The 13,536-nt window shown below is 35.0% G+C and overlaps 1 protein-coding gene across 1 annotated transcript; it reads left to right on the forward strand.

The window, feature by feature from the left end:
* The first annotated feature begins 9,158 nt into the window (after nucleotides 1-9,158).
* On the forward strand, nucleotides 9,159-9,998 carry LOC139081366 (olfactory receptor 14C36-like). The gene has a single exon (XM_070606869.1). It carries the CDS (start codon nucleotides 9,159-9,161, stop codon nucleotides 9,996-9,998), a length of 840 nt encoding a protein of 279 aa, XP_070462970.1.
* The last annotated feature ends 3,538 nt before the right edge of the window (nucleotides 9,999-13,536 follow it).

A 13,536-nucleotide genomic window follows, 5' to 3' on the forward strand; every position in this document is an offset into this window, starting at 1 on the left:
AAAGAGAAGGCTCAAATAAATAAAATCAGAAGTTAAAGAGGATAAATTACAACCAACACCTCAGAAATACAAAAGATTATGGGAATACTATGAAAAGCTATGCACAAAAAATGTGGATGATCTAGAAGAAAGGGATAAATTCTTACACTCATACTACCTTCCAAAACTGAATCAAGAAGAAATAAAGAATTCGAGTAGACCAATCACCAGTAAGGAGATCGAAACAGGCATCAAAAACCTCCCCAAAAATAAAAGTCCAGGACCAGATGGCTTCCCTGGTAAATTCTACCAAATATTCAAAGAAGACTTAATACCTACCCTTCTCAAACTGTTCCAAAGAATTGAAGAGGAGGGGAAGCTTCCTAACTCACTCTATGAAGCCAACATTACCCTTATACCAAAACCAGATAAGGACAACACACACACACACAAAATTACATGGCAACATCACTGATGAACATTGATGCAAAAATCCTCAACAAAATGCTAGCAAATTGAATACCACAATACATTAAAAAGGTCATCACCCTGATCAAGTGGGATTTATTCCAGGCATACAGGGATGGTTTGATCTTTGCAAATCAATCAACATGATACACCACATTAACAAAATGAAGAATAAAAATTGCGTGATCACCTCAATAGATGCAGAGAAAGCAATTGACATGATCCAGCATTCATTTATGATTAAAATTCTGAAAAAAAATGGGTATAGAAGGAAAATACCTCAACATAATGAAGGCCATAAATGACAAACCCACAGCTAATATCGTTCTCAATGGAGAAAAAGTGGAAACTATCCCTCCAAGTACAGGAACCAGACAAGGATGCCCACTTTCACCACTCTTAACATACTTTAGGAAGTCTTAGCCAGAGATGTCAGGCAAAAAAAGAAATAAAATTGATCCAGATTGGAAAAGAAGAAGAGAAACTGTCAGGATTTGCAGATGACACTATTTTATATACACGAAAAACCCTAGATCCACATAATAACTTTTAGAAGTAATAAATGAATACAAATTGCAGGATACAAAATCAACATACAAAATCTGTTGCATTCCTATACACTAACAACGAAGTAGTAGAAAGAGAAATTAAGAACACATTCCCATTTACAATTGCAACAAAATGAGTAAAATATCTAGGAATCAGCTTAAGCAAGGATATGAAATATCTCTACACTGAAAACTATAAAACACTGTTGAAAGAAATTGAAGAAGACACAAAGTAATGGAAAGATATTTCATGCTCTTGGATTGGAAGAATTAACAGAGTTAAAATGTCCTACTTCCTAAAGCAATCTGTAGATTCAATGCAATCTCTATCAAAGTTCCAACAACATTTTCCACAGAAATAGAAGAAAGAATCCTAAAATTCATATGGAACAACAAAAGATCTGGAATAGCCAAAGAAATCCCAAGGGAAAAGTTTACTTTCCTTATCACAAAGTAAACTTTATAGAATATAGGTAAACACTTTATTAATTATTATTATGCTTCCTTTTTATCTCTTCTTCCTTACCAGCCAGCAAGCATTTCAAACAAATTCCATTTCACCATGGGGACTGAGTTTCTCCTCAAAGGCTTTGGCAATGGGCGGAAGCTAGGCTCTTGTGCTCCGTGTTAATTCTACTGATGTTCTTGATCACCTTTTTAGGAAATCTCATCATCATGTACACCACACTCAATAAGAACCTTCACACTCCCATGTACTTTTTCCCTCAGAATCTGTCTATCTTAGACGTGCTGCATTTCAGTCACTATCCCCACTGCCTGTGTCACCTCTCTGACTAGCACCAGGACCATTTCAGTGGCTGTGTGTGAAACTTAGGTGTTCCTGTATTCTTGGTCATTTATTTTGCCTACGTGGATGTGATGTTCCTCACCATCATAGCCTGTGACCTCTATGTGGCCATCTGCTAGGCCCTCAGCGACCCAGTTATCATGAACCACTATTTCTGTGTCCAGATGATGCTGGCCTCCACACTCAGTGGTCTTGTCTATGCAGATGTGCACAATGGCAACACATTCCAGCTGCCCTTCTGTCAGTCCAGCATGATCCATCAGTTCTTGCGTGATGTCTTCTCTATGCAGAGCCTCTCCTGCTCTCACACCTCTAGCAACACATTTTTCATGCTTGTCTGTGCCATGTTGGTTTGTGTTGATGGCTTTATCTTCATTGTCACTTCAAATATTCACACACTTTCTACTGTACACAGGTTTCCAGCCAGAGAGCAGGGAAAGGACTTTTCTCCCCACATCCCTCACATACTCATGGTCTCTGTCTTCCTTCTTTCCATGTCCTGTGTGTATTCAAGGCCTTCGGTAACCTCTGAAATGACTCAGGATGATCCTTTCTATATTTTGTATCATAGCTCCTCCACTCTTGAATTCTATCATCTACAGTCTTAGAAACCAACAGGAAAGGAAGCGGCAAGAAAAGTAGCATTAAGAAAATTTTATTCAGGAAAATTTTAAACATACATTTCAGTGTTATCTCAATTTCACTGAATAAATTCCAAACTTCTCTAAATACAATTCATGTCTGAGTTTTACATATGAGACTTCCTACTCCAGGATCTCTCTAGTGAGCCGTGAATAATCAATGTTGTAAAAGAATTATTTTGTGTTTTACGTTACCTTTCCTATTTATCCTTTGCAAAATGTGCATGGAAGGAATTTTAGCAATTGCGTATTTGAATGAATGTATATGATTCAAGATATTTGCTGAGAATAATTTTACTTTAAATATGTTTATTATTCATCTAACATTTAGCAACGTCAATATCAACAATTATTCAAAGGAAATAATAAATCAAATATAGAGATAACTTACAAACCATATTCTCTGATCTTGTTCAGTGAAACATGAGAAAAACATTTAAATGATAATGTACCTACTTATATCAATTGACTATTCTAAAATTAAATTCAAATATAATTCAAAAGAGAATACAATTTAAGATACATGTGGAATCGAACTAATACTACAATCCATCTGAACAGTGAAAAAATGTGTATTAAATGAGAACTAAGGAAACGATTGTTGCGGCCGACTTTTTTCATGATAGAAAAATTTCCAGCTACTTCTTTGGGCATAGTACTCTGAACTTCCTTGGCTGAGTTTGTTTGTCATTTTTGAGAACCCATGAATGACCCATTTTTGGGGGATAAAATGTGTGACCGGATTACTGGTCAATTTTCTCATTGTTTTCTCTTCAGATGTGTTGCCTCTCATATGTTTTTCTGGGTAAAGGATCATGCCTGCCAATTATGAAAAGATGTAAACTAATTATTTGGCCTAGGTATTGTTAACTCATATCAACTCTTAATTTTTTTAATTTTTATTTGTCTCTGTACGGTAAACACAATTTCATGCTTGTAGCCTAAAATCTGTGTCAACATGTCATCATCTTCAATAGCCACGTTAGTTCTCTCTAAACTCACTGGGTTCCGAACTGTCATATACTTTAGTCTTCTTTATAACGCCTTTGACACACGCTCAATATCAAGTTACCTGAGAATTTTCATATTGCAAGCAAAATGAGAAAAATGTTCATATGAATTCAAAAGGAATATAACAAATGTCACTACAGTAAACAATTTTATTCTACAACACTTAATAGTTAAAAATGTGGAGAAAAGATAAATGCATTTATTACTTAGGGAAATATAAGAAAAACCTGATTATATGGACTCAATAAATAAATATGTTTTTAAAGTTTGCCAGATAAGAGTACCCTTAATTATGGAAAAAAATGATTAGTTAATGGGGAAATTCAGGGATTTATGGATAGTAAAAAATAATTTTTCATGGTGGTCATGCTAGTTTACTAATTTTTGGATAAAGTGGATAGAGTCCAGCAGTTCATTCAGTGTGTTAAAAGAAAGTCTATTGTTTCCTAATTAAGAAAGAGACTTCAGTTAGGTCTTGTAAATATTTGGTCCTGGACACATCCAAAGTTCATTGCTCTTTATTTGCTTTGTCGGGTAAAACATGTTATAATGGAATATAGTGGTTAGTTTTAGTGTCTTCTAGGAAAGTGTTACGTTGTGTAAATTTTTTCCCTTTGCAACCCTCTTTTGGTATTCCCCTTTATGGAATTAGTAAGACGACCACCTTCTGGATAGGCAAATAATTAGGCAGGTCCGTGCCACCATCTTGGTTTCAGGTATATTTCTTATGGACTCCCATTCCACTCTATTTAAATAATTCAATCATCTTTTGATATCTGATACATGAAATGACCGAATGAAGGCTGTGATAAAACCTTGTTTATACTACATCTGACGACAGTAAGGAGTAAGACCAAGTAATATAACCAATTCTCACTGAGTGCCTCCCATCCAGCCTCTGTTTCCTCAAGCCCACATCATGTAAAAAAACTGAATGGCTGGTTTGACCCACTTTGGACAACAAACAGACATACCCTTTAGTTTTTACATGGAGATCTTTGGTAACAGAAGGTGTCAGCCAGTACACATGTGCCACTTTATTTGGTCAGGAGATAACTTGTAGTAACTCTACTGTCCAGCCACTTTGGCGAGCATTGTTAAAGAATATTTTGAGCTTATACAAAGAAACAAACTACTCTTCTTTGTTTTGATCCTCACTGTAAGATAAGTTTAAAATTGAATATTTATATGAATTTCACACCATAGAAATGAATTATTTTCATTAAAATATAGATATTCTTAAATACTTAACACTCAGTGATTAAAATTTGAGAGTTTTACATCATATATAAATGTTTAACTAATTTAACTCATATGGACAGCTCCAATTAATGAATAGAAACAGAGATTTAGAAATATTTTTTTTTAATTGCCCAAATACATTATACTGCTATCAAATATGGTGTGTAGGCAAAATATCCCCATGGAACTATGCACATTTTTAGATTTTTAGAAGAAATTATACTAAGGGAACCTTGTCAATTTCTCCCATTATTGAACCTGAGAGATATAAATACATCTATTCTAAAGAAGGAATGATTGAGGTCATCTCTGATTCATCAAGTTCAGGGCAGAAACAACTAATCTGACCTCTTTAGAATACAGGATGTGGTCTCTGAGATGCACATAGATGTCATCAATGAACCCTCTAAATCAGGATGGTTAATTTTGCTCCTCAGTTTCATAAGTTCCTTAACATAAGAATCATTTACCTACACACACAGGTAAAACTATTTCCTTCTGTTCAAACTTTGTGCCCATTCTTGAATTATACTTGGTTCCTATTCACCTGTGTTCTTGAAATCAGTACCTGCCTGGAATTACCCTTGGGGCACCTGCTGTAACTGGATGGTAAGGACTGTGTTCCCCGAGGTTTTCTTGGCGATGACATGGGCATGCTCATAATTTTACAGGGCAGAACATGATTGACATTTTTAACAACATAAGAAGGGTCCTTTTTTCATCTGAAGATGTTCTCAAAACCTGTATGCATAGAAATTTTGTTTAAGCCATCTTTCTGACCTTCATTTGGAGAAACTAGCAAGAGAAAGTATCCTTCTTTCCAGGTTAAGAATATACAATACTCAGGAGTGAGTACTCTGTAGTTTGAATGTCAGTACAATGGTCCAACTTATTTTATTCTGGGAAGCAATCAATCATTTTATTAAAGGAATAAGCCAGACCAGTAGATGAATAGTCAATTATTTGAGGTAAAGCACAAGCATAGAGAATTCTTGGTAAATGTTTAAAGTTGTTGCTATAGTTTTTCATGCCACAACAGTAATATCAGGGAGAGTGGTGAACTTGGGCGCAACATATAAAAATAACACACATTAATTAATTAATTGTTTATTTATGCTGTATCTTATGATTCAAACTATTTTACTTATCATAAACCTGGAAAAGGAACAAAATGTGTGAACAGAAGTTCCAGAGAAGACAAAAAGGACTATCAATATTAAGGCAACAAACATAACATAAAAGAGCAGAGAGAAAACTGCAGACAGATAGACATAAAATAGGTATACGGATATATAAATAGAGAAATATATATACAGATGATGTTATATATTAACATATCAACAATTGCATAAAATCAAAATATTTTAATATGACATAAAATTATAATTGAAATATAATGAACCAATCTCAACTTTCTTGATCACCATCCTTTTCTTTCTTTTTCAATAATTTTAAAATTTTTATACTAAAACTGCATATATATGTGTGTGCACTAATGTATGTAAGTTTTGTAAGTGTTAAAATATGTGTGCGACTTTCGGAAGCACATTTTGAATTATGGAATGTAATAAAGTTCACTTGTCGAAGGCTTATGAATAACATTAGTCAATATTTAAAATATCAGAGAGCTAGTCATTTACGAATAAGTAGAATAGAGGCTTTTAGTGCTCAATAAGTCATGTCAAAATACATTTATTTATTCACTATTATGCATGTTGAAACATAAGTGCTAAAATTTTAAAAAATGATTAATATAAAATGCAAAATTGAAATAGTTTTTATCAAAGTCTGAAGGTGATGAACACTTACTGGATTCCTGTAATTAAATAAAATATGTTGAATTTTAATGAAAACATAAAAATAGAAGATAGATTTGGGGAAATCAAGAAGGTTTCACACCAAAAATTTTATTCGAGCTGGATTTAAAGACCTGATAGATCACAAAAGACAAGATGATATTATGAGTAAAAGAAGAAAAGTGGCGCTGTCAGGGAAACACTAAAAATTCAAGCTTATTCTGAGAATGAGGTGTCTACGCAGATGACAACACAGGGTTTGTTTAGGAGAAGAATGGAAAATGGAGAGAGATAAGTTGATTTCACATAGGTTGTGCAAAATCAATTGAACTTTGCACTTTCAAAGTGAAATGTGACATATAAATTCCTGGGGCTGGCTACTGACAAATACAACCTTGGAGAAAAGATACAGTTTGAGAGCTTCTCTAGAGAAGCTGATGAGAAAATCAGCCTCCAGAGGAAAATTGTGATTAATATGAGAAGATGCTGAAGAGGAAATAAACACTCAGGTCACTCCAGGAATTTAATTGATAAGAACTGTTTCAGAAGTACAATCGCTACTGCCAAAAATTTATCATTGGAATATATTGATAAAACCTTTTAAAATTATCATAGGGGAAAAATAGGAAAAAGGAAAAATAATGAAAGATATCAGTAAGACTAAGACAAATTATTTTACAGATAGAGGAATTTTAAACATCATACAGGTGAAAATACTATAACTTTATGGAAAACAGTAGAACATTAGAAAAACAATGAAATGAAATGGAGCAGTGGAGAGATGTCTGAGGATCTGGTAATATTCTGATGAAACAGTGAAACCAAGCACAAAGTGGAGATGAAAAATGGTCAGTAATTGACAAGGTTGGATCCATAAAAAATATGAGTGTTGAGGACTTGACATCCTTAGACTGAGCCAAAACTGGAAACATATGTTTGAGATTTCAGTTTCCTTACTTTTTTTCTTTTTGCTGAAGTAGATTAGCCCTGAGCTAACAGCTGTGCCAAGCTTCCTCTATTTTGTATGTGGGTCCCCACCAAAGAATGGCTGAAAACTGGTGTAGGTCTATGCCCAGGATCTGAACCCACAATCCGGGGACACCGAATCAGAGTGCCCAAACTTAACCAGTACACCATGGACCAGCCCCAAAGTTCCCTTAATTTTTTTTTTAAATATTTTATTTTTTCCCTTTTTCTCCCCAAAGCCCCCCAGTACATAGTTGTATATTCTTCGTTGTGGGTCCTTCTAGTTGTGGCATGTGGGACACTGCCTCAGAGTGGTTTGATGAGCAGTGTCATGTCCGCGCCCAGGATTCGAACCAACCAAACACTGGGCCGCCTGCAGTGGAGCGCGCGAACTTAACCACTCAGCCACAGGGCCAGCCCCATAGTTCCCTTACTTTTTGAGATGGCTTCTTCATTAGTAAATTGTTCCTCTTCGTGGATACATTTAAATATTATAATGGTATCAATATTTCCATATGTAAAATATAAAATGAACTATAGTCTGGATTACTAGCATTGTATATGATGATACAATAATGGCGACAACAGAGATAGTCAAGAAAAGGGGGAGGGTAACTTAAAAATGGGATTTATAGAAAAGATGTAAGAAGATAATTTGTTAGGAAGGAGTAGAGGTGAGCAGGACAAGGGTTATGCTTTACATGTGAAACTTTCAGATTATTATCTTGTGGGAGATAAATTTCTGTGTAGGATCAGTGTCAAAATTCATAGTAAATGTAGATAGCAAAGTGATCATGAAGAAATTGAATACAAACAATGGGAAGCACTACTCAGAAGATGAAGATGGGAAACGGTCCCCACTCATTTTATTACAATCATATAATATTCAACTTTATTAGCTCTAGATTACTCAAGAATGTACAGAAAATGTTTATAAAAATTATGATAGCAAAAATTGTGTCTCTGTCCTCACATGACCACACAGATATCTTCTCCACCAACGCTCAGTCCACCTAGAGCAGAGACCCTTGAACTAGCTGTAGTGAAGGCCCATTTTAATTTTCTCCAAACTTTGCACATTGATTATTTTCAAAAATTAAAATAAATAGATGTCTATAAAAATGACAATTTAAAATGACATGCAAAATATAAGCCTACTGACCCCACACAGAATTCATAGCAATGACAAGTGTTATAAAGATATGAGAACTCTTAGTCTCAGATTCTGCACTAATCTTGGGAGGAGTAATGCCAAACAGGGCAGGCATCTTGATGAGATGCTTGAAGGGCACAGAGATAAAGCCCTGCTGTGTGTCAACATCCTGAGTGAGTGCATTATTCAGCTTCTAAGAAAGCATTTCTTTCTCAGACAGTATTTCTCTTACAGAGATTTTCTTGCATTAAATAATTCAATTTTTGTTAAAACATAAACCTCATGGATTGGATATTATGGAAGAAACAGAGGAAGAGTTCTGCATGTCACACCCAGAGGAATAGGTTGGAGGATATCATCCTTAGCACCTTGGTACTATATCAACTGAAGAGTGGCTGAGAAAAATCAAAAGACCAGGAGTGGACCATTCCCACAAACAAAAACCACCCATAGAAAATAGAGGCAAACGCTTTATTCTAAAAAAATAATTATTTTCACTCTTCCTATTTTTATCCCTCTGCCTTTCCAATCAAGCATTTACAGAAAATGGTCAATTCCACCATGGTGACTGAGTTTATCCTCACAGGCTTTGATGATTGCTGTAAGCTGAGGTTACTGCAAGCTCTGGTATTCCTACTCATGTACCTGGCTACTAATTTAGGGAATCTTCCAATTATCACTGTCACCACCATCGACCAGAAACTGCACACTCCTATGTACTTCTTCCTCAGGAATCTATCCATCTTGGACATGTGCTACATTTCTGTTACTGTCCCTAATGCCTGTGCCCAATCTCTCACTGGCAAGAGGACCATTTCTGTGGCTGCATGCGCAACTCAGATCTTCTTGGTCATTTACTGTGCATATGTGGAGGTGTTTGCCTCTATAATGGCCCAAGATCGCTATGTGGCAATCTGCCAGCCTCTCTGCTACCCAATTATCATGAACCACCAATTCTGTGTCCAAATGACACTGGCTTCTCTACTCAGTGGTCTTGTCTATGCAGGTGTGCACACTGGCAGCACATTCCAGCTGCCTTTCTGTAAGTCCAATGTGATCCACCAGTTCTTCTGTGACATCCCCTCACTGCTGAGGCTCTCCTGCTGTGACACCTTTAGAAATGAACTCTTAATTTTTGTTTCTTCCATAGGGATATGTGGTAGTTGCTTTATCTTCATTGCTATATCATATACATGCGTATTGTCTATGGTACTCAAGTTTCCAACAAGAGAGCAAGGGAAGGCCTTTTCCACCTGCATCCCTCATATCCTCCTGGTGTCTGTCTTCCTCAGTTGTGGTTTCTATGAGTACCTAAGGCCTTCAGTAAACTCTGAAACAACTCAGCACATGATTTTTTCTGTATTTTATACCATAGTTCCTCCATAATTGAATCTTATTATCTACAGTCTTAGAAATAAACAGGTAATGAAATCTGTAAGAAAAGTCATATTAGGAAAGTGTTATTCAGGAAAATAATAAAGGTACATTTCAAGGTAATCTAAATTTCACTGAATAAATGGTAAACATATGAAACACACTTCAACTCTAAATTTCACATATTAGACTGACAACTCCACTGTCATCCTGTCAAGACCTAAGTAATCAATGCTGTAAAATATTTTGTTTTACATTACCCTTTCAATTTACCCCTCATATGATATGCATTGAAGAAATTTTAGCAGTAGTATATTTAACAAATGGATATTATTCAAAGTATTTGTTGAAAATAATTTTACATTATATATGCTTATGATTCATCAACTATTTAGCAATATAAATATCAAAAATGTCTCAAATGAACCATAAAAATATAATACGTGAATACCATGTTGGCCACACTGCCTGACCTTATTCAGCGAAATGTGACATAAATATTGAAGTGATATGGTCCCCACTTAAATTAATTTAATTTTTTGAAAATAAACAAAAATAAATTCAAAAGAAATTATAATCTAAGATATATTTGGAGTCAAACTAATACTGCAGTCCATCTGGTAAGTGAAACAGAAAAATAATATGCAGTGAATGAGAACTGAGGAAACAATGGCTGCAGCCAACATTTTTATGATGGAGAAATTCCTTGCCCTTTGCTGAGGGAGGGTACGCTGTACCTTTATTGTCTGAGTTAGTTTGGTTTTTATTTGAGCAACCCCATGAATGACCCATTTTCAGGGGATAAAATGTTGTGACTGGATACGGGTCAAATTTTTAGTTGTTTTTCTTTCAGATGAGTTCCCTCTCACATATTTTTCTGAGCAGAGTCGTTTCTGACAATTATGAGAAGAGATACCCTAATTGTCTAGCCTAAGTATTAACTCATGTCAACTCTAAAATTTATTTCAGCTGAATTACTTCCTTAAGGAAACCTCTCTGTGTACTTTTAGACTAAGATCTTGTGTCAATATTTCATTATCTTAAATGTACAAGTTAGTTCTCTCTGAACTTTAACATTTCCAATCGTCACATACTTTGCTCATTATTCATAACACCTTTGACACATGCTAAATATCAAGTTGTCTAGGAATTGTGAAGTAACAAACAAAATAGAAAAAAGCTCAAATAAAATCATAAGGGATGCGACAAATGCCATTTCAGGAATTAATTTGGTTCTATAGTGCATGACAGTTAAAAACTTTAGGAGGAAAATATATATAGATTTATTTTAAAGAAAAATACAAAGGCCTATGTATATGCGATCAATTAATAAATATATTTGAAAGTTTGACAGACAAGAGTATTCTTCCAATGGAAAAAAAAAAGTTGAATAATGAATGAGGAGAATTTTGGAAGATGTGAATGCAAAAATGAGATTTTCGTGGCGGTCATGTTAATTTACTCTCATGCTGAATAAATCGGGTTGAGTCCAGCATTTCATTCAACGTGCTAAAACAAGTTCTTTTGTTTCCTAATCAGGAAAGAGCCTTATTTAGATCATAGAAGGGTTTTGGCCAGGAGTCAACCAAGGTCCGCTGATCTTTATTTGCTTCAACAGGTTATACCATGTTATGACACAATATAGTGGTCAGTTTTAGCACCTCTTGGCAAGTGCTACATCAAGATCTTTGACAAGAAATAGAAAAAATATTGCTCAAAATTGCATAGAAATGCTGAGTCACAAATTTAACCAAGAAGGTAGAAAATGTCTTCAGTGAAAATTGTAAGACATTGATGAAAGAATTGAAAAAGACACAAATAAATGGAAAAAATATCCTGTGTTCATGTATCAGAAGACATAATATTGTTAAAACATACATGTTGGGGCCAGAGCAGTGGCATAATGGTCACGATCGTCATGCTCCACTTTGGTGGCCTGGGCTCATGAGTTTGGATCTCATGAGTGGATGTACAACACTCATCAGCCATGCTGAGATGGCAAACCACATATAAAGTGGAGGAATATTGGCACAGATGATAGCTTGGGGCTAATCTTCCTCAACTGAAAAAAAGGGGAAGATTGGCAATGGATGTTAGCTCAGGGAGAACCTTCCTCAGCAAAAAAAATAAGAAGGCAAAAGTACATATTACCCAAAGCGATCTATAGATTCAATTTAATTCCTATCAAAATTCCAATAATATTTTTCACAGAAATAGAAAAAAATCCTAAAATGTGTACGGAACCTCAAAACACAAAATAGCCAAAGCATTCCTCAGAAAGAAGAATAAATTTGGAAAACCATAAAATTTCTGGAATAAAATGTAGAAAAACAACTCTTTGGCATTGGTCTTGGCAAAGATTTTTTGCGTATGACACCAAAAACACAAACAACAAACACAAAAATAAGCATGTAGGAACACATCAAACTAAATCCTAATGCACAGCAAAATAAACATTCAGCAAAACAAAAAGGCAATCTCTGAAATAAGATAAAATATTTACAATCTATATATCTGATAAGGGGTCAATATCTAAAATATACAAGGAAGTCATATAACTCAATAGTAAAAACAAAAATTGGTCTGATTAAAAAATGGGCAGAGGACTTGAGTAAACATTGTTCCAAAAGACAAACAAATGGCCAACAGGTATGTGACAAGATGTTCAACATCACTAATCATCAGGGAAATGCAAATCAAAACCACAATTAGATGTCATTTCAAATGATACAATTGGTTTTATGAAACAGACGAGAAACAACGAGTGTTGGTGAGGCTGTGGAGAAAAGGGAACCCTTATTCACTGTTGGTGGGGATGTAGGTTGATACAGCAATTATGGAGAACAGTATGGAGCTTCCTCAAAGAATTAAAAATAGAGCTATCCTGTGATCCAGCAACCCCTGTTCTGGGTATTTAACTGAAGGAAGTGAAAACACTATCTGCAAAGTGACATCTGCACCCTCATGTTTATTTCACATTACTCACAATAGTCAAGACACAGAAATGCCCTAACTGTCCATTAATGGATGAATGAATAAAGAAGATATAAGAGAATGTTATTCAGCCATAAAAACAAGGAGATTCTGTTTTTTGACAACATAGACAGACCTTGAGAGCATTACGCTAACTGAGACAGAGAAAGACAAATATTGTATGTTCTCACTTATACGTGGAATTTCTTAAAAAAGCCAAACTCGTAGAAATAGAGAGTAGAATGGTAATTGCTGCGGGTTGGATGTGGGGGGATATGTGGAGATGATCAAATGCTACAAATCCCCAGTTATAAGATAAATAAGATCTGAGGATCTGATGCACTGCTTGCTGATAATTAACAATATAGTATTAAATAACTTAAATGCTGTTAAGAGAGTAGATCTTAAGTATTATCACCACACACAAAGCATATGTTAACAATCTGAGTGGATGGAGGCGTTAACATTAGTTTGGTAATCATTTTGCAGTTTACACATGTGTCTAATCATTTCACTGTATACCCTAAAATTATATATGTTATATGTCAGTAATATCTCACTGAAGCTGGACGAAAGA

Source organism: Equus przewalskii, unplaced genomic scaffold (genome assembly GCF_037783145.1).
Source record: "Equus przewalskii isolate Varuska unplaced genomic scaffold, EquPr2 contig_R1839, whole genome shotgun sequence".
NCBI classification, from domain to species: domain Eukaryota; kingdom Metazoa; phylum Chordata; class Mammalia; order Perissodactyla; family Equidae; genus Equus; species Equus przewalskii.